Source organism: Capricornis sumatraensis, chromosome 3 (genome assembly GCF_032405125.1).
Source record: "Capricornis sumatraensis isolate serow.1 chromosome 3, serow.2, whole genome shotgun sequence".
In the NCBI taxonomy this organism is placed as follows: domain Eukaryota; kingdom Metazoa; phylum Chordata; class Mammalia; order Artiodactyla; family Bovidae; genus Capricornis; species Capricornis sumatraensis.
This window is the reverse complement of record NC_091071.1, coordinates 162,064,959-162,087,770: the sequence shown is the minus strand read 5'-3', so window position 1 is coordinate 162,087,770 and position 22,812 is coordinate 162,064,959. Positions and strand designations below refer to the sequence as shown.

Genomic DNA, 22,812 nt, shown 5'->3' with positions numbered 1-22,812 from the left:
TGATATTTGGATGATTTTTAAAATATTTGGATGAATATAAAGATGACTTCTAATTTTTTAAGGAGTTGGTAGGTAAGGTGGTGTGCAATAAGTTTACTCCTTAGGATTCAAGTTTTATTTTTATATTTTAAAAAACATCTTGCATGTGATATTGGAAATACTGAGAACTAGTCAGGCTTGGGACATTTCAAATGCCCTGAGTTCAAAAATCATCATTGCTAAGTAATTTTTGTTTTCTAAAGCTGTTTTAAATTTAAGACTTAAGGACAATGACGGGTCTAATCTGACTCTAATTCCACATGCTAGCATAGCACCTTCAACTTTTCAAGTGCTTTTATGCAAACCCTTATGCGAGGAAGCCTAACATGGGGCTTAAGAGCACAGCTGTGGTTACAGACCTTAGTCTGAACCTTGCTTTTCCTACTTACTGAGTGTCCCTGGGGGACTAGTTCCCTAATATCAAGTCTCTAGGCCTTTTTCTATAAAAGTGGATGATCAGTTCAGTTCAGTTGCTCAGATGTGCCTGACTCTTTGCGACCCCATAATGGTAGACCCTAATTGAGTTAGTGGTTGTGATAAATAAAAGATAGATACCAATTGCTTAGCATAGTGTCTGATATATAATAAGAACTCAGAAAAAAAAAGAACTCAGTATTTGCTATTACTATTAACACCAGAATTTGTCTCTTTCTCTCTGCTAACACAACTATAACTACTTGATATATACAGCTGTAATCTCTTCTATAATCTCCATTCTTAACAAATGAGGATGCTAAGACATGCAAGAACTAGTTATTTGATTGTGCCAATATGGTCTATCAATCAGAATTTGATTTATTGAATTGCAAATAGTAGACACCCAATAATCGTGATTTAATTAATGCAGCTTTAAACTAAGTTTTGAAGCCAACTAGTGTAAATCCTCCAAATTTGTCTTTTTTTTCAATATTTTTTGGGTACTAGGTCCCTTGTGTGTTGATATAAATTATAGTGTCACCTTGTTAATTTATTTTAAAAAAGCCATCTGAGATTTTTGATTAGTAATTGCAGTGAATCAATTTGGACATTAATAATATCAAGCCTTCCAATTCATGAATATGGTCACACACAAGTAAGATTCAAGCTTTACCTTCCCAGCTCTGAATTCTTTGTGTCATGAAAAAGTTGGAGATGAGGATGCCAGCAAGGTCAGGTTCTAGTGAGGGCTCTCTTCCTTGTTTACAGATGGCTGCCTCCTTGCTATGTCCTCACATGGCAGAGAAAACTCTGGTGTGTCTTCTTGCTGTTGAGTCTGTCAGTCATGTCCGACTCTTTGCAACCCCATGGACTAGCATGCCAGGCTTCCCTGGCCATCACCAACTCCCAGAGCTTACTCAAACTCATGTCCATCAAGTCGGTGATGCCATCCAACCATCTCATCCTCTGTCATCCCCTTCTCTTCCCATCTTCAATCTTACCCAGCATCAGGGTTTTTTTCCAATAAGTCAGTTCTCCGCATTAGGTGGCCAAAGTATGGGAGTTCAGCTTCAGCATCCATCCTTCCAATGAATATTCTGGACTGATTTCCTTTAGGATTGACTGGTTGGTTCCCCTTGCAGTCCAAAGGACTCTCAAGAGTCTTCTCCAACACCACAGTTCAAAAGCATCAATTCTTCGGCCCTCAGCTTTCTTTATGGTCCGACTCTCACATCCATACATAACTGCTGGAAAAACCATAGCTTTGGCTATATGGATGTTTGTTGACAAAGTAATGTCTCTGCCTTTTAACATGCTGTCTAGGTTGGTCATAGCTTTTCATCCAAGTAGTAAGCGTCTTTTAATTTCATGGCTGCAGTCACCATCTGCTGTGATTTTGGAGCCCAAGAAAATAAAGTCTCTCACTGTTTCCATTGTTTCCCCATCTATTTGCTGTGAAGTGATGGGACTGGATCCCATGATCTTAGTTTTCTGAATGTTGAGTTTTAAGCCAACTTTTTCACTTTCCTCTTTCACTTTCATCAAGAGGCTCTTTAGTTCTTCTCTGCTTTCTGCCATAAGGGTGATTACACCTTCCTCTTGTTACAGGGCCCCTAATCCCATCATGGGGGCTCCACCTTTATCTAATCATGATTTTCCAAGGCCCCACCTCCTCATGTCATCACATTTTGGGGATAAGGCTTCAGTATATTAATTTTGAGGGGACATAAACATTTGGCCCATAACAAATAGCATTTTGAAAATTGGCTCAGCACTTAATCTGTGAATCAGTTCCTTTTCTAATGTTTACTGGATTTCCCAGGTGGCACTAATGGTAAAGAACTCGCCTGCCAATATAGGAAACATAAGAGAGGATCCTGGGTTGGGAGGATCCCCTGGAGGAAGAAATGGCAACCCTCTCCAGTATTCTTGCCTGGACAATCCCATGGTAAGGGGAGCCTGGTGGGCCACAGTCCATGAGGTTGCAAAGAGTCAGACATGACTGAAGCGACTTAGCATGTAGTGTTCATTAATGATCTTGTAAGCCATCACTTCATGGGAAATAGATGGGGAAACAGTAGAAACAGTGTCAGACTTTATTTTTGGGGGCTCCAAAATCACTGTGGATGGTGACTGCAGCCATGAAATTAAAAGATGCTTACTCTTTTGAAGAAAAGTTATGACCAACCTAGATAGTATATTCAAAAGCAGAGACATTACTTTGCCGACTAAGGTCCGTCTAGTCAAGGCTATGGTTTTACCAGTGGTCATGTATGGATGTGAGAGTTGGACTGTGAAGAAGGCTGAGCGCCGAAGAACTGATGCTTTTGAACTGTGGTGTTGGAGAAGACTCTTGAGAGGCCCTTGGACTGCAAGGAGATCCAAGCAGTCTATTCTAGAGATCAGTCCTGGGTGTTCTTTGGAAGGAATGATGCTAAAGCTGAAACTCCAGTACTTTGGCCACCTCATGCGAAGAGTTGACTCATTGGAAAAGACTGATGCTGGGAGGGATTGGGGGCAGGAGGAGAAGGGGACGACAGAGGATGAGATGGCTGGATGGCATCATGGACTCAATGGACGTGAGTCTGAGTGAACTCCGGGAGATGGTGATGGACAGGGAGGCCTGGCGTGCTGCGATTCATGGGGCCGCAAAGAGTCGGACACGGCTGAGCAACTGAACTGAACTGAAGCCAGGAAAATTATTCCATAATTGCCCTAAATCACATGCATTTCCATAAAATGTATTGAGATACAGCTTGAATTCATTTTTGCTTTGTCATCATCCTTTATAACAGAATGACATTTTAGATTACGTTATCTTTCCTTCTGACTAGGATAATATGTTAAAAGGATTTTCTGTCTTCAGTATTTCCTGAGGTATATTAAGATTCTCTGAAAGTATAAAACATTATGCATTCTCATCTTGTTTTTGTATTTTCTTGAACTGGTAAGAAAAAGGGAAATAAATTATTACTTATTAATAATAATAAAATGCAGGATTCCTGCTTCAGTAGCAGTGAATCTTTTAGATATTCAATTCAACAAACATTATTGATCCTTTCTTTAGTTAAAATTTCTTCTAGTACATAATCAATTCCTCCTTTTTTGAAAAAGATTTTTTTCAATGTGGACCATTTTAAAGTCTTTACTGAATTTTTTACAATATTGCTTCTGTTTTATGTTTTGGTTTTCTGACCAAGAGGCACATGGGATTATATCTCCCTGACCAGGGATCAAACTGGCACCCTCTGTATTGGAAGGCAAAGTCTCAACCACTGGACAACCGGGGAAGTCCCTCAATCATCTTTTAAGTCTTTTTGCATAAAGCAAACAAAACAAAGGCCTCCCTCTTGCCTGCATTCCTATTTAGATCCTATTTAGATACAGTGCTGTCTCCTGTTCTTGTGTCAATCAGCTTTTGCGGCATAACAAACCACCTCAAAACTCAGTGGTTAAGACAACAATTACTTATTTAGCTCATGATGATTGTGGGGTTGGCAGTTTGGGCTGGATTTCAGAGAGCCACAGGCTGGCTAACTGGTCTAGGGTGGCTTCACTGGGCTGGATGTTTTGCTCCTTGGGGTCTCCTGTCCTCTAGCAGGCTAGTCTGGGCCAGCCCACCTGGCTTTTAGACAGGGTTCAGTGACATTTCAGGCAACTCTCCTTTCTATGTTTGCTTTTCTGATGTTTTCTCATAGCTCAGTTGGTAAAGAATCCATTTGCAATGCAGGAGACCCCGATTTGATTCCTGGGTCAGGAAGATCCCCGGGAGAAAGGATAGGCTACCCACTCCAGTATTCTTGGCCTTTCCTTGTGGCTCAACTGGTAAAGATTTCACCTGCAGTAAGGGATTTGATCTGGGTTTGATCCCTGGTTTGGGAAGATCCCTGGAGTACGGGAAGGCTACCCACTCCAGTATTCTGGCCTGGAGAATTCCATGGACTATATAGTCCATGAGGTCGCAGAGTTGGACATGACTGAGTGACTTTCACTTTCACTTTCTTTTCTTAAAATGTATCCATCTGTTTGTCTCTCCATCCATCTGTCCATCTGTCTGTCTTTTCTTCCCCTGGGAATCATAAGCTTGCCCTGGGAATCTCTTCCTGTATTTTCCCTTGCAGTTGGTAACAATACCATCCACATTGTTCTCCAGTCTGGAAAACCAGGGAATCACATAATTTCATGGATTTTGTCATCACCTGACACATTCACAATTGGGCATCATTTCTACTCCAGCCCAGCTGCTTCATTCTTTCTGGAGCTGAGCATATTGGACACCTTCTGACCTGGGTGGCTCATCTTCTGGTGTCATATCTTTTTGCCTGTTCATGGGGTTCTCGTGACAAGAATACTGGAGAGGTTTGTCATTCCTTCCTCCAGTGGACCACGTTTTGTCAGAATTCTTCACTATAACCTGTACATCTTGGGTGGCCCTGCATGGCATGACTCATAGCTTCATTGCATTATGCAAGCCCTTTTGGCATGACAAGGTTATGATCCATGAAGGGGATTATAATTTTAGCTGCTTCTTGTTGAACACTACTTATCAGTCATCATACCAAATGTTTGTGTAGGTTTTTGCATTTAAGCTTCATAAAAACCATATGCTATAGGCATTGCTGTCTCCATTCCATGAAACAGATGAGGGTGATTAAGTCCTTGCCCACAGTCCCATGGTTTAGTGGGCAGAGATGGTTTTTGAATCCAGTGTCTTTTGACTCCAAAGCCTGTGCTTAACATTTTGTCAGACTGAGAAACCACATATACAGGGCCCAGAGAAATGACTTATCAACACTGTAAAATAGTAAGGGTTCACACAAGAATCTGGATTTCAAATATTCCTTGAAAATTCAGAAGGTATGGTAAATGGTCTAACATTCCAATGGCAGCAGTGGGCTGCAGGGGGATCGTGGCCACCCCGTTTGGAAGGCCATGCCTTCTGTAGTTAGCCACTGTCCCTGCCATTCCCCACTGGTTTATAACTGGCCCACTTCCTTCAGCAACACGGTCTGCTGGACTCCCGCTGGCATCTGCACTTTTGACTGTTATTGCATTGTGTTCTTAGGCCCTGCCCACTCTTCAGTTCTTCCACCATCGACTGGGCTCTGACATGACAGTGTTGTTATTGTAAAATCTTTGTCTAGTCTGTCTCACTAGCTCTGTAGACTTGAACGGGATACTTCACATTTCTGGGTCACCATTTTCTCTTTTTTAAAATAGGGCTATTAATAGTTCTTACATCATGCAATTACCCCAGGGTTAAGTGAATTAGTGCATTTGAAGGCTTAGAAGTGTCTGGTACATCTCAGCCATTAGTGGATGTCAGTTGTGATTGTTATTATTACCATTTTTTATTCATTCATTCAGCATTGGACTGGAAACTGTTCTAGAAATTTTGATATTATCATTTTAGAACCCACAACAACTTGATGATGAAAATAATTTCAGCCTTGTTTTTGAGGTGAGGTAGAAAACGAGAAAGGTCAGGACTGCCTTCATTGTTGAGTTTTCCATATGATGCATATTTAAGTATATTCTTTTCATTCAGAGTAAAATGGAATGTATCTCACGAAGAATGGAGTTACAATCCACCCCTGGCTGCAGAGGGGCTCTTTGGAGAATTCAAATGTTATCAATACCGATTGTTTGGTACATTTTTACTATGATATTTAAAATTTAAAAGCTACAGGGAAGTTTATAAAATGTTGAATAGCACTGGAAATTTTTTGAATTTTCTATTTCTGTACAGAAAAATTTCAACTTGATACTGCCAATTTATGAGTGATGGTTTAAAGTGTGGAAACTAATTTTGTTTGGTTTATATATTCACTGTGTCCTTGACAACAAAGGTTGCCAATATTGCTGAGCATTCTGTGTGAAGATGGTTAATATAAATTTAAATCTAGATAAGAAAAGTGAAATAGAATATTGAAATAAAAACTGTAGATGAGTAAAGTTATTTAAATTTGTTTCTAAAACTGAATAGTCTTCAGTTTATTTCCAAACTGCTCTTAAAATATTAGAAGAATAGGTTTTACTCAAGTATTATTAAAGACCTACTTGGACACACAGACCTACAGATTCACATATACATGTCTGTATAATTAAAAAGCCTCTTGATGAAAGTGAAAGAAGAGAGTGAAAAAGTTGGCTTAAAGCTCAACATTCAGAAAACTAAGATCATGGCATCTGGTCCCATCACTTCATGGCAAATAGATGGGGAAACAGTGGAAATAGTGTCAGACTTTATTTTTGGGGCTCCAAAATCACTACAGATGGTGATTGCAGCCATGAAATTAAAAGACGCTTACTCCTTGAAAGGAAAGTTATGACCAACCTAGATAGCATATTCAAAAGCAGAGACATTACTTTGCCAACAAAGGTCCATCTAGGCAAGGTTATGGCTTTTTCAGTGGTCATGTATGGATATGAGACTTGGACTGTGAAGAAGGCTGAGCACTGAAGAATTGATGCTTTTGAACTGTGGCATTGGAGAAGAATCTTGAGAGTCCCTTGGACTGCAAGGAGATCCAACCAGTCCATTCTAAAGGAGATCAGCTCTGGGTGTTTTTTGGAAGGACTGATGCTGAAGCTGAAACTCCAGTACTTTGGCCACCTCATGCGAAGAGTTGACTCATTGGAAAAGACTCTGATGCTGGGAGAGATTGGGGGCAGGAGGAAAAGGGGACAACAGAGGATGAGATGGCTGGATGGCATCACTGACTCGATGGACGTGAGTTTAAGTGAACTCCGGGAGTTGGTGATGGACAGGGAGGTCTGGTGTGCTGCAATTCATGGGGTCGCAAAGAGTGGGACATGACTGAGTGACCGAACTGAACTGAACTGATAATTAAAAAATGTTTTTAATTGAAGTAGAGTTGCTCTACAATGTTGTGTTTATATCTGATGTACAGCAAAGTGATTTAGTTGTATATTTTCGGATTCTATTGTTCATTACAAGATATTTAATATGTTCCCTGTGCTATCGTAGAAGGATATGTATTTTTTAAATTGAGAAATACTGAAACACACAAAATAAAAATCATATGCACAAGAAATACATTTAAAATGAAAAAAAGTTAAAGCTTATTGAAGTATAATTTACGTGTCATAAATTTCATTCATTTTAAGAGTACAGTTCAGTGCTTTTTAGTAAATATACAGAGTTGTGCAGTTATCACCACAATCTGCAATCCAGCATTAGAACATTTACATCAACCTCAATACACTCCCCCATGCCCATCTTCTGTCAGCCCCTCTTCCCACCCCAGCCCCAGGCAACTACTCAGCTACTTCATATAGAGATTTATTTTACCTGTAGATTTATTTTTTCTGGATATTCCTTATAAATGAGATTATACAACAGATGGTATTTTGTATTTAGCTTCTTTCACTTAACATATGTCCTTTAGGTTCATCCATGTTGGCACAGGGCTTCCCAGGTGGCTCAGTGATAAAGAATCTGCCTGCCAATGCAGGAGACACAGGTTCGATCCCTGGTTTGGGAAGATTCCCTGGAGAAGGAAATGGCAACCCACTCCAGTATTCTTGCCTAGGAAATCCCATGGGCAGAGGAGCCTGGTGGCCTACAGTCCATGGGGTCGCAGAGTCAGACAGGACTTAGCGACTAAACTACAATGATGTTGGCACACGCGTCAGAAAATTTATTTCCTCTTTGTTGCATAATAGTGTTCCATTGTATGGATACACCCAGTTTGTTTTTCCATTGCAATGACCAAATTGTTAGCAATTATATATTCAAGAAACTGCTAACAGCGGGTTATTCTAGAGAAAGGAGTGAGGAACAAAGGAATAAAGGTGGGAGAATGATATTTTTCACATTTCCTATTTTATATGGATTTAAGGTTTTAAATTCAGGAATATTCATCTATTAAAACAAAGTAAGGAATATCTTCCTCCAGCAATGTGTATTAAATAATAAGTGAAATCTCTCCAGTGATCCCAATCCCAGCTTCCTGAAATCAATCACCATTAGTTTATTTTTGCCATCTTTATACTTTGTACATACGTAGATATACATATCAGGTTGGCCAAAAAAGTTCGTTTGGGTTTTCCATAGGGTGTTACCCATCGAATTAACTTTTCGGCCAACCCAATATATCTATCTCCCGTATTTCACTGCTGCTGCTGCTGCTAAGCCGTGTCAGCTGTGTTCGACTCTGTGTAACACCATAGATGGCAGTCCACCAGGCTACCTCGTCCCTGGGATTCTCCAGGCAAGAACACTGGAGTGGGTTGCCATTACCTTCTCCAATGCATGAAAGTGAAAAGTGAAAGTGAAGTTGCTCAGTCATGTCCGACTCTTCGCGACCCCATGGACTGCAGCCTACCAGGCTCCTCCGTCCATGAGATTTTCCAGGCATGAGTACTGGAGTGGGTTGCCATTGCTATACCTAAGCAATCATACATTTTATATTTTCACCAAAATGGAAGTATCTTGGTTATCAAAGCAAAGAAAACCCACCTGGTTGGGTTGTGTGGTATTCATCAATTGACAATGGAGCAGAGTTCTGAACAGCAGCCCAAGTTTCTTGGTGATTAAGTGGAATGTGATGTCTCTTTTTACCCCTCCACCATTCTGCATCTTTCCGCAGGCTACCTGGGCTCCACCTGCGAGGAGAAGGTGGACCCGTGCACCTCGGCACCCTGCCAGAACAACGGGACCTGCTACGCCGATGGGCTGCACTTCGGCTGCAGCTGCAGCGCGGGCTTTACGGGCCCAGCGTGCGCACAGCTTGTGGACTTCTGTGCGCTCAGCCCCTGTGCCCACGGCACGTGCCGCAGTGTGGGCACCAGCTACAAGTGCCTCTGTGACCCAGGTGGGTACCGTGGCTGGGCTGGGAAGCCCTCTCCTTCCGTTTCCCAATTTTTAACTTTTCTTTTGCATCTGAGTACAGGTTGGCCCGCTGCAGGGGTTTGCTTGTCCATCCAAGTGGACCCTACTTGTGTGTGTGTGTATATGTGTGTGTGTGTTCAGTCGCTTCAGTTGTGTCCGACTCTTTGCAACCATATGGGCTGTAGCCCATCAGGCTCCTCTGTCCATGGGATTCTCCAGGCAAGAATACTGGAATGGGTTGCCCAGCCCTCTTCCAGGGGCTCTTCCCAACCCAGGGATCCAACCCTCATCTTTTAAGTCCTGCATTGGCAGGTAGGTTCTTTACCAGTAATGGCGCCTGAGAAGTATAACACCCTTTCTTTTTAGACTTCCCTTAGGCAGGCTTTGAAAAATACCCTTTCCTCTTTTCATGAACATTCCACAGTCATTATAGAAAAAGAAGAAAATCTAAGTCAGCAAAATGAAGAAAATGAAAACCAGGCTTAATCTTTTTGTTGTTGTTTAGCCCCTAAGTCATGTCTGACTCTTTTTGAGACCCCATGGACTGATAATAGCTTAATTATTTTGGACAATTGACTATAGGTCACTTCAGAGCCTTTCCTGCATTATATATCTTTTATTACTGGGTTCTGAGGTTAATGGAATGTTTTTCATTTTCACATGCACACAAAGCAGAATGCAGTCCATTCAGCATTTTATCATCATTTAAAATTCTTACTTGGGGCACAGTTCATGTTAGAGGACTTTTTTGGCTTCCTGTGTAAGCGTTCACAAGTTCCATCATTTATTTTCCGGATGTCTTCTGCATTTGTATCACTGATTGTTGATTGTGAAAGTTTTGAGACTGAGAAGTCAGGGTAGCTACTAGTTAAAGTTTGTGTCCGCGCAGCCTCCTGGTGTGACCTGAAAAGAATGCACACCAGCAGCTCTGTCTTTCCTGATTTATATTCTCTCCACGTCTGCATCCTTGCACGAGCTGGCTCTTTAGAATGCTTGCCAGCGCAGTGATCCCCGCCCCACTTCTCTGGCCCATGTGCATGGCCGACAAGTCCCCTGGTTGGCTCCACTCCTGGTTCTGGTACGCAGTACCCTCTGCCTGGAGTGCCTCCTCCCCCGTCACCCCATCTCGCCTGCAAACTTCCCCTTCTAAGCTTGAATGAGCTTTCCTTCCTTTGAGTTCCCACAATCACCCACAGTATCCCTTTCATGGTATTTGAAGCTCTATATTAATTATCCGTGTATGTTTTTATTAACATATATATGTGGAATCTATAGAGTGCTTCCTTGATGGGTAAAGAATCTGCTTGCAATGTAGGAGACACAGGATACATGCGTTTGATACCTCAGGAAGATCCCCTGGAGTAGGAAAAGACAACCGTCTCCATTATTCTTGCCTGGAAAATTCCATGGACAGAGGAGCCTGAGGAGCTACAGTCCTTGGGGTTGCTAAAGAGTCAGACACAACTGAGCAAATAGTAGGCAGGCAGGCAAATGTAGAATCTAGAAAAACGGTAGAGATGAACCTATTTCCAGGGCAGGAATAGCGACTTGGATGTAGAGAACGGACGTGTAGACACAGCGGGAGACAGACGAGTGGGAAGAGCTGAGAGCTTAGGACTGACATATATACACGTGTTTAGTTGTTAAGTTGAGTCCCACTCTTTGCGACCCCATGGACTGTAGCCCACCAGGCTTCTCTGTCCATGGGATTTCCTAGGCAAGAATACTGGAGTGGGTTGCTGTTTCCTTCTCCAGGGGATCTTCCTGATCCCAGGACTGAACCCGTCTGTGTCTCCTCCATTGGCAGAGTGGTTCTTTACCACTGATCCACCATGGAAGTCCCATGTACACACTACTGTGTGTGAGACAGATAGCTGGTGGGAACCTGCCGTGCAGCACAGAGGGGTCAGTTTGGTGCTCTGTGATGACCTAGAGGAGTGGGATAGGGGAAGGGAGGTCCAAGAGGGAGGAGATCTATGCCTACGTATAGCTGCTTCTTTTCACTGCACAGCAGAAACTAACACAACATTGTAAAGCAGTTATACTCCAATAAAAAAGACAAAAACCAAACCAAAACAAACAAAACTTATCCTTGGATGTGTTTCTCTGCCCCCATGCGGATGGGAGTAGAAGGAAGTGTGTTTTATCAGTATCTTTTGCCTACTATAAGGTACGATTTAGTGAGCTCAGTCTTGCTTGGTCCTGAGCTGGGTGCTTTACGTCTGTGGTCCTTTTATGTGCCCTCTCTGCCAGATGGATGTGGTGGAAGTGTGTTTTCACCAAGGTATGAAATGCCTTATTCCTGATTCAGTCACCTGTCCGTGGCCATTCACCCTCTCACAGGCTGAGTCCGGGTTCCAGCCCAGGTGCCCCGGTTCCCCTGTGCTATGCCTGGTCTGGAACTTTCCAGGGGCACAGCTCCTGCTCATCCATCACCTAAGGAGTGAGTGGGAAATACAAGTGAGCCTTTGAAGGGTATTGAAAAGCCTCTTTCATGTAGGCTTCTACTTCTCTGGTTTTCTAAACAGTCATGGGATTGATGTTTTGCCAAGGGCCCCAATCCTCTAAAATATAGCGGGAATGGACCTGGTTAGTCTGCCTGGTAACTGCATGAGTAGGATTTTCCAGACAGACAGAAGAGAGAGGGGGAGAGACAGAAAAAGAAACCACTGCCCGATTTTAAGGAGCTGACTCACGCAGTTGTGCGGCCTGGCAAGTTCAAAATGTGGCACAAGCTGGCAGGCTGTCAACTTAGGCATGATTTCTATGTTACAGTTTTGAGCTCAAATTCCTCCTGCCTCAGCAAACCTCAGTCTTTGCTCCTAAGACCTTCACCTGACTGGATGAAGCTCACCTGCTTTCTGGGAGGGTAATGATTTCCTCAAAGCCTACTGTTGTAAACACTCATTTTACCTAAAAAATACCTTCACAAGAACATCTAGCCTGACGTCTGACCAGACATTTGGGTCCTGTGGCTTAGCTGAGCTGACACATGACGTGAACTATTTCAGTAACATTTTGGGGGTTTTTCATAAACCTCGTGGGCTTCCCTGGGGGTGCAGTGGTAAGGCATCCACCTGCAATGCAGGAGATCCAGATCTGATCCTTGGGTCGAGATGATAGGAAGTGGCAACCCACTCCAGTATTCTTGCCTCAGAAATCCCACGGACAGAGGCGCCTGGCAGGCTACAGTCCATGGGGTTGCAAAGGGTCAGACACCACTTGGTGACTAAACGACAAAACGTGAGCCTCGTGGTGGAGGCGTTTCTGTAGTCTACACGTGACACAGGGCACTTCCTGCGAGTATACCCGTCCTCCCCTATCAGAGCCGTGTGGGGGTGGGAGCCGCTTCCCCTTGGGGGCCAGTGTCCTTCTGTGTGCCTGGCAGGCACATGCCGGGGCACCTCCAAAGCGAAGGAGGAGGTGTGCAGCGCAGTGCCCTTACCTGTTTGGAACGTGGGGCCCCGGGAGCGCTGGTGTTTGCAGATGAAGCAAGCTTCTTCTGTCCTCCTCATGTCACGACTCAGGAGCCCACCGCTCCCAGAGCTCTGGATGTCACAACACATGGGGTAGTGATAATGCCCCGGGCCAGGGTCCAGAGAAGAACCTCAGCACATCCTCCACACGAGTCTCCCGAGAGTCCCCGTTTCCTCCGTGAGCTCCACGGAGAAAATCACCCGTCACAGGACCAGAAGGCCATTTTCTCCTTCCGGAAGGAAGGTTTCTCCTCCCATTCTCCTCTGACTTCTGTTCTCAAACATACTCACCTTACCCTCATATTTAGTTGGTGTATTTTACAGGCCATTTCGGGGTCTTGGTGTCCATTTTCACATATAACGTTTTAGATGCGCATCAGTTCAGCTGCAGTTGCAGCAGCAGACCCACAGACTGGACCTGGGACAAGTTACTGATCTCACCCTTCTAGCTTTCACTCTTTTTTTTTGGTTGTTGTTGTTATTTACTTATTTATTTGGCTGCTTCAAGTCTTAGTTGCAGGATCTTTGATCTTCAGTGCTGCACGCAGGGTCTTTAGTTGCAGCATGCGAACTCTTAGTTGCAGTGTGTGGGATCTAGTTCCCAGGGATTGAGCCCGCACCTGCTGTGTTATTGAAAGAGTGAGGGGTCCGGCTGCTTGCTGCTCAAAAGCCAATAAGCAGGCCAGGTTGGTGGGAAGGAAATTTGGTTTTATTTCAAATGTCAGCAATTGGTGGGAGAGCGGGTGGCAGACGTCTGTCCAAAGGTTGACCCGCCACCACTGGCAGCCAGTGGGATGAGATCTTTTATAGACAAAGTGGGGGAATACTACGTGCAGAAACAACAGCCAGCTCTGACAGTCATCTTTGGACTGGTCATGGGTGGTCTGACCAGCATCATCTTGGTTGTTTTAGGTACAGTTAATCTTCAGTTCCAGGGTCCATTTGTTACCATTTCTTCGAAGCTAATTCTCTGAATTGTAGCAGCTCATGTTCTGGGTACAGTCTGGTCATTGTGTAGTTAAATTCTCCACCTAGTGTTTCCGTATCGTTAAGACAGCTCACAGGATATGGCTCAGAATATTATCTACATCCCTTGAGAAAGAACTAAAGATCCTTGACTATGCTTAATGACTATGTTATTATTATGTAGTCTCCTGTGACTGTCTTCCTTTGTTTCCCCATTTCTCCCTTCTCTGATTAAATTTTTTCTTTGACTAAAATTTTCCACAGGCAGAAGGCAGGCAGAGGACACTGAGGGGCGTGGGTGGAGCAGGGACCTTGCTCATTTCACCTGCACTGGGAGCAGAGTCTTAGCCACTGGACCACCAGGGACGTTCCTGTACTTAGACAGAAGGAACTTCTTTCCATGTCTTTCTGCTGACCATGATCTTCTGTTGTGTGTAAGGGTGTTAGATGAGAGACACAGAGCATGTTTCCTGGCAAGAGCAATAAGAGCTATGCAGGTGCTTTCTATCCATGGAGATTCCAGCACTTGTCCTCAAGTCAAAAGGGTGAAGTGTCTCCTGTGAAGTTCCTCTTTTCCCACCTGCTGTTCTCTGCCCAGCCTTCATTTGTGTCCATTTGGAGCTTTTTGCTTGATACGGCCAATGCCCAGCCTCTAAGAAGCCTTGAAAAGCCTGAAGAAACAAGTGTCCTGTTTCTGGATGCCTGCACTCATTAGGCAGTTGGAGTTCAGTCAATGCTTTCATCAAACTGGGGAGATGAAATTGCTTTAAGAGGGGTTGCTTCCTCAGATCATTAGGTGACATTGTGTAAAGTAAAAAAGGCATCTTAACATCTGGCAAGAATTTACATTTTAAGAGGTGAAAATGACAATTTTCTGAATGCTAAATTTCTAGTCTTAATCTTTCGGAGCATGTAATTGCTTTACCAATAGTTTGCATAATAGAAGAATCTCATGAGAGTAGGTGAAATTGGGTGTTGAGCTGAAGAGCGGCAAGGCTGATCCTCTTCGTAGAGGAGCACGCAGACCCCGTTTCATAAAATGGAAGCAGATTGAAATCATGTCAGGTTGATAATTAGCTCCCATCTGACAAAATGCCATTTGGATATGACTGCAAATCAGATTTGCCAGGTGCTTTATTTTCAGACCTCATTTTTAGCTTATCAGGCTAGGGAGCTCTGACGGGATTTTAGTATTAAATACTAAAATGTCAGCAGTGAGCAATCATGGAAAAGTTATCTTTCAGGGACAGTGTTAAGTGATAGGCCATGTGTTCTCTAAGAAAATCACAAATTGAAATCTCCCAAGGATGGAGGAAGTGAGAGCATGGAGTCTAATGGACGTCGCCAACATGCATGCGGTTGCCAGGGACCTGCCATAACCCTTACAGGTGGCAGGTGGTATCTAGGGTGATCTCTAAGCAGTGGTGGGGTCTGGAAAGGCCGTTTGGATGGTGACCAGTGCAGGAAGGAATCCTTGCTAAGAGGGAAGGTGGTTTGCCTGAGTTCACTGGTCTTGACCCCTGCCTGATACTCTTGAGTTATTACTCCAACCTTGTTGTTTTTTTTTAATTGGAGTATAATTGCTTTATAATGTTGTGTTAGTTTCTGCTTTTCAGTGAAGTGAATCAGATATATGTATACATATATCCCCTCCCTCTGGAACCTCCTGCCTTCCTTCCACTCCCATCCTATCCATCTAGGCCATCACCAAACTGAGCTCCCTGTGTGATACAGCAGCTTCCCACTAGCTATCTATTTTACACATAGTAGTGTAAATGTGTCAACATGCGTGCTGCGTGTATGCTAAGTCACTTCAGTTGTGTCTGACTCTGTGCTATGCTATGGATTGTAGCCTGCCAGGCTCCTCTGTCTATGGAATATTCTAGGCAATAATACTGGAGTGGGTTGCCATGCCCTCCTCCAGGGGATCTTCCTGACCCAGGGATGGAACCTGTATCTTCTGTGGCTCCTGCATTGCAGGCAGATTTTTTTTTACTGCTGAGCCACCAGAGTAGCCCCATGTATGTCAATGCTGCTCTCTCACTTTCTTGAATTGAATGAACACTGCCATTACAGAGGGTGCCTTAAGTTACTGTTTAAGGAATTTATATTATAAGGCATTAGAGGATTTCTATGTGTGTGCATGGGTGCTAAGTTGTTTTCAGCTGTGTCCAACTCTTTCCTGACCGATGGACTGTAGCCCGCCAGGCTCCTCTGTCCATGGGATTCTCCAGGCAAGAATGCTGGAGTGGGTTGCCATGCCCTCTTCCAGGGGATCTTCCTGACCTGGAGACCAAATCTGCTTCCCTTATATCTCTTTCATTGGCAGGCAGGTTCTTAACCTCTAGTCCAACCTGGGAAGCCTGAGGATTTCTACATGGAAATAAAAATAACAGGGATTTTTTTTTCCCCCATGAATAATCTCAGTTCAGTTCAGTTCAGTTCAGTCGCTCAGTCTTGTCCAACTCTTTGTGACCCCATGGACTGCAGCAATGCCAGGCTTCCTTGTCCATCACCAACTCCCAGAGCTCACTCAAATTCATATCCATCGAGTCGGTGATGCTATCTAACCATCTCATCCTCTGTCGGCCCCTTCTCCTCCCACCTTCAATCTTTCCAGCATCAGGGTCTTTTCCAGTGAGTCAGTTCTTCACATCAGGTGGCCAAAGTATTGGAGCTTCAGCTTTAGCATCAGTCCTTCCAATGAATATTCAGAACTGATTTCCTTTAGGATTGACTGGTTTGATCTCTTTGCAGTCCAAGGGAACTCTCAAGAGTCTTCTCCAGCAGCATAGTTCAAAAGCATCAGTGTTTTGGCACTCAGCTTTCTTTATGGTCCAACTGTCACATCCATACATGACCACTGGAAAAACCATAGCTTTGACTAGATGGACTTTTTGTCTGCAGAGTAATGTCTCTGCTTTTTAATATGCTGTCTAGGTTGGTCATAGCCTGTTTTCCAAGGAGCAAGTGTCTTTTAATTTCATGACTGCAGTCACCATCTGCAATGATTTTGGACCCCAAGAAAATAAAGTCTGTCACTATTTCCATTATTTCTCCATCTATTTCCCATGAAGTGATGGGACCGGATGCCATGATCTTAGTTTTTTGAATGTTGAATTTTAAGCCAGCTTTTTCACTTCCTCTTTCACCTTCATCAAGAGGCTTTTCAGTTCCTCTTCACTTTCTGCCATAAGGGTGGTGTTATCTGCATATCTGAGGTTATAGATATTTTTCTTGGCAATCTTGATTCCAGCTTGTGCTTCACCCAGTCTGGCATTTTGCATGATGTACTCTGCATAGAAGTTAAATAAGCAGGGTGACAATATGCAGCCTTGATGTACCCCTTTCCCAATTTGGAACCAGTCTGATGTTCCATATCTGTTTCTAACTGCTGCTTCTTGACTTGCATACAGATTTCTCAGGAGCCAGGTAAGGTTGTCTGGTATTCCCATTTCTTGAAGAATTTTCCACAGTTTATTGTGATCCACACAGGCAAAGGCTTTGGCATACTCAGTAAAACATATGTAGATGTTTTTCTGGACCTCTCTTGCTTTTTCTGTGATCCAACAGATGTTGGCAATTTCATCTCTGGTTCCTCTGCCTTTTCTAAATCCAGCTTGGACGTCTGGAATTTCTTGGTTTATGTACTGTTAAAGCCTCGCTTGGAGAATTTTGAGCATTACTTTGCTGGTGTGTGAGATGAGTGCAATTGTACGGTAGTTTGAGCATTCGTTGGCATTGCCTTTCTTTGGGATTGGAACGAAAATTGACCTTTCCAGTCCTGTGGCCACTGCTGAATTTTCCAGATTTGCTGGCATATTGAGTGCAGCACTTTTAACAGCATTATCTTTTAGGAATAACCTCAGATGCTCATTAATTGTCACAGGCTGGATCTGGAAAGAGTTGCTGCTCATGTATCTGCTGATTCTTCTGTCATAGGGTTGGCCACGCAGACCGTCTAGACCATAAAAGAAAGGATGTTCGGACTTTTTCCAGAAGAATTTTTGTTTGTTTGCGCTGGTCTTAGTTGTCACGCACGGGCTTTCTCTAGTCGCTGTGAGCGGGTGCTACTCTCGTGGTGGTGCACGGGCTTCTCTTGTTGCAGAGCACAGGCCCTAGGCACACGAGTTTCAGTAGTTGCAGTATGCAGGTTTAGTTGCTCTGTGGCGTGTGACATCTTCCCAGACCAGGGACTGAACCCATGTTGCTTGCATTGGCAGGCTGATTCTCATCCACTGTACCATCAGGGAAGTCCCCCAAATGAAATCGTTTTAAAGGAAGTTATAAGAATTTCAGATGCTGTTTTTTCTATTTTTTTTCATACGCCTAACATGTGAGCTACATTTCTGGTCTGGATGAGCCTGAAAGACACAACTGGCATCACTTTGTTCTATTAAACTCAGATTTGGCAGTATCAGCACTCTGATAGTGTCTGCTGGAAACAGAATCTAAGGTAAGACTTAATGATCAGGACTTTAATGGCCATAAAGGAAAATGTACACACACAATGATATGAACACATTTAGCTTGATAATGAATGGCTAATTGCGTTAATATTCTTGGATATATACAGTGGACAACTTTCATCTTTATTAACCAGAAAACCTTATCAGACTGACTAGGATGAAGATATTTCTTGGGTTTAACATGCTGTAGGTGGTGCCTGGTTTGGATATCACATTATTCTTGAGAGTTTGTTGCTTTTACAGAATATGTTATCCTTTTCCCCACATCTTAATCCTGTTATCAGGCCCTTCTTCTGTTATATTGTGAAATATGATAAGTGCTCTCACCATTGGGCTCCCAGGTAGGATCTTGTCTGCCTAGCTGCAGCTTGTCTTGTTTTCCTAATCTGTCCTCTGCCTCAGAAAATGTCTCAGGCTGTACACTGACGTCATGATAACACTAAGAATTGAGAAAGAGAGGAGCAGCGTCTGTCATCTGGAAGCTTGTTGGACACTTACAAGCAGGTCTTGGAGTTGTTAGGCGCCAACCTGGTGCTCACAGCTGGGCTGTGGTGTCTCCTGTTGGACATAAGGACATAAATACACAGAACACAGTCCTTAGATGTGATCACTCATTATTGTTGTGTAGTCGCCAAGTCATGTCCAACTTAAAATGAGACAAACAAGACCATTTCATAACTTTGTCTAAGTACAGAGAAAAACAAGGTCAGTATACAACCCACAAAATATGAAACGTCCCCTTTTCACTGCAGATAAAATGAGGGCCAGCTGCTTCTTCACAAGCTAAGACTTTAGCCTTGCTCGCATCTGCTCCTACTCGTAGACAAGATTTACTGACGTAATCATAGAATTGCTCCTGTTTTCCAACAGCATGCAAAATGAATCCTAAAATAAGCCCCATCTAACACCCTCTAGTAGCTCAGCTGATAAAGAATCCACCTGCAATGCAGGAGACCCTGGTTTGATTCCTGGATCAGGAAGATCTCCTGGAGAAGTAATAGGCTACCCACTCCAGTATTAATGGGCTTTTCATAGTGGTTCAGATGGTACAGAATCCACCTGTAATGCGGGAGACCTGGGTTTGATCCCTGGGTGGGGAAGATCCCCTGGACGAAGGCATGGCAACCCATGCCTTCAGTATCCTTGCCTGGAGAATCCCCGTGGACAGAGGAGCCTGGTGGGCTACAGTTCATGGCGTCCCAAAGAGTCGGACACGACTGAATGACGAAAACAGCACAGCACCCTCTGACTGAGACACCCCAAGATTTCCCACTGTGTGCGTGTTCCCTCGCTGCGAGGAGTAACAAACCCAACTATCTTAACTACAGTCTTGTCCCCAGTGGCCTTTGGTGTGACAGCATTGGTGGGACTTAATTGATTAAGCTTCTCAAAATACTGAGGGTTCCAATGGATTAAATTTTCATGTTAATGATAGTTCAACAAGAATGTCCAGTGAATTGGACATTGAAGTATTGTTTGGGTGAGGAAGATGGGGAACATCTCTATGGAACAAAAGACTGGGAGGAGCAGAAGTTCAGAGAACAGGACAATTGGCTGCGGGATAAGATCCTCTGGATGCAGTGATGGACAATAAGTAAGGCTGGGAGTGATGACTGGGCCAGAATGGGGTGATCTAGATGCTGAGGAGTTTGGAAAAAGAAGACCTGGAAGCATTTTGCATTAGCTGCATATGTGAACTGATCTTTGCTTTACCAAGATGATTTTGGTACAGTTAAGGGATGACTAGAAGGACTGTGTGACTTTCATAAAGATTATTCTGAGGGAGTTAGATATTACAGCAAAGAAAAGATGATGAGGCGAGGAGACCAGTCAGAAGGCTCAGGTGAGTGGAAGTGAGGTCTTGCTCGTATGGAGGTGGGAGTGGAAGGAGGACCTGAATCTCTTTGAGGAGTGGAGTCATCCAAGTTTGGGTGTCAGCTGAATGCCGGGAACAGAGGTTTGAGTGGAGTCAAAGGTGTCCCTGAGGCTGTGACTTGAGAAACTCAAAGAAACAGGGAATGTGCAGAAGCCTTTTTGCAATGACAGGCCAACCAAGCGGATATGCAGGTAAAGAGCTGTTCTTCGAGGCTGGGACTGGTCTTTAGGCTGCTACCAGAGAGATGAGGATGGAGTTCCCGGTGTGTGGGTGCTGGAGAAAGTCAAGGGAGCTATCAAGATTGATGGGGCGAGAGTAAAAACAGAAAGGAGAAGCTCTGGGGAGAGCATTAGGGGGTTTTTGCACTGAGGTGAGAGCTGGAGGCAGCAGCAGAAGAGGCCGAAGAGGTGGCATGGGGCAGCAGGGCCCTTTGGAGAGGGCAGAGCCCTGGAGGTTCATGAGAGGGGAGGATGATGGAGGGAAGACTGCCCAGGGGCGAGGAGCTGGGTTAGATTTGCCCTGTCAGTAAGGGCCCTGTCTTAATGGTGTTCATGGTTACCACCACAGTCATTCTTCATCTCCATTTCATTTTGATTCTAATTTGGGGGCGTGTTCAGGGAGACTTTGTGACATTTGCCTTCTTTAGATGAGTGACCTGAGGGATTAATACGAGGGCAGGAAGGACATCGTTAATGAATGAAGGGCACTTGCTTGTGCTGTGTAAGGAATTTTGATGAGATTCTTGACATTAAAAATCTTTCCCCAATCTATTTAACATCGCTTTAAATGGCTAATCCATATGCATGAAAGTGCTAATGAACTGGCCTTTAATTAGGAGGGATTTCTGCTCCCGCAACTCCTCTTCAAGTTCAGGTCATTCAGAATTTATTCCTGGCTGAACTATTGGGTGAGATTTACCTTCTGGTGGTAGGAGTTAGCATAGACTGTGGGGCCAGCAGAAAGCATTTTACATCTTCTTACCTGGAATGAAAGTCAGAAATGGCAGCTGATAACAGCTACGTCACGAACCAGTGCATTTCTGAGAATTGTTCTATTTGAAGAACTGCCAGCGTATAATTTCAGGAAATTCTCTTCAAGTTCGTGGCCATGGAGGTCAGATGGGGACTCATTTTAAGCTATTTTGTAACTGAGCCAGTGACTCTTGCTTTGCGATTGAAAGTTGTTACGATCTATTATCACTAACGTTTTGTGGGCTTGCTGAGAATGTCTGGGAATCTGGAATTTAGAATTGACATTTGGCATGCCTCACCTCCTTACCAGGTGTGATGGAAAGGGCTCTGGGCTTAGAATTGAGTAGAACAGAATCTCAGTTCCAGCTTTACCACTGAACAGCTGCACCATTGGCCTGTTGGCCTTCCTTCTCTCTTCTTTAAAATGGGGTTGAACAGAAAGGAGCTCCAGTGAGGCAATGCAGATGATGGAGCGGTGGTACAAGTAGTGCCGGTGTTGGATTTCTGTGTCCTGGGGAAGACTGCCAAGGAAAGCATTCAATCTGTGCTCTGCTGCTTTTCCTGGGAGGTTCAAGGTTGGAATCAGACTAGCTATGTTCAGTTGCTCAATTGTATCCAATTCTTTGTGACCCCATGGACTGCAGCACACCAGACTTCCCTGTCTTTCACTGTTTCCCAGAGCTTGCTCAAACTTATGTCCGTTGAGTCGGTGATGTCATCCAACCGTCTAATCCTCCGTTGCCCGCTTCTCCTGCCTTCAGTCTTTCCCAGCATCAGGGTCTTTTCCAATGACTCGGCTCTTTGTATCAAGTGGCCAAAGGATTGGAGCGTCAGCTTCAACACCAGTCCTTGCAATGAATATTCAGGGTTGATTTCCTTTAGGATTGACTGGTTTGATCTCCTTGCAGCCCAAGGGACTCTCAAGAGTCTTCTCCAACACCACAGTTCAAAAGCATCATTCTTCGGTGCTCAGCCTTCTTTGTGGTCCAGCTCTCACATCCATACATGACTACTGGAAAGACCATAGCTTTGACTAGATGGACCTTTGTCTGCAAAGTAATGTCTCTGCTTTTTAATATGCTGTCTAGGTTTGTCATAGTTTTTCTTCCAAGGAGTCAGACCAGAGATGGAATCGATTTTTGTGGGCTTGGTGGGCATCTATGAATGATGGGTTAGCTCTAGCTTTGTGTGGAATTAAGGGATTGCTTGCTGCTTTGGCTCTTGGTGGCTGCAGTGATAAAGATTTAAGTGCCAGGGGCTGGGCAAAGCTATTTAACCTCAATGGCTTCTTGAGTCCCCACAGTCCTTATGAAATGGGCCCCAGGTGGTTGTCATTTCTCTGCCCTAGTAAAGGATGAGACTGAGATTGACAACAGCAGCCTCTATCATCTCAGAGTAAACAGGAAATGGGGTCAAGCTGTGATCCTGATTCACTCGGGGTAAATAACTGGCTGAGAAAATGAAACCTTTAACCAGATTTTTAAGTGGTAGTTGTCTTAATAGTTACCTCAAATGAGCACATTAAGTTGGTGTTTGTCGGGACATCGATTCAGCTCTGCTGACCAGATGATGTATTTTCTCGATACTGGCTTTGCCCAGAGGAGCTTCTATCTCTGAGAATTTACTGCATTGAGACTCTGCTGAGCACTTAAATATTCTCTTATTTCACTCCTGGTTATAGTATTATAGTATTCCTTTTTTTTTTTTTTTTTTTGGTGGCATGTGGGATCTTAGTTCCCTG

The 22,812-nt window shown here is 43.8% G+C and overlaps 1 protein-coding gene across 1 annotated transcript in view; it reads left to right on the top strand.

The window, feature by feature from the left end:
• Positions 1-22,812, top strand: part of DNER (delta/notch like EGF repeat containing) — a 374,284-nt gene that overhangs the window by 273,508 nt on the left and 77,964 nt on the right. Inside the window, exon 8 of the mRNA XM_068968497.1 lies at positions 9,072-9,296. Within this exon, the coding sequence (XP_068824598.1) occupies positions 9,072-9,296 (225 nt within the window). The remainder of the gene's footprint in view (positions 1-9,071; positions 9,297-22,812) is intronic.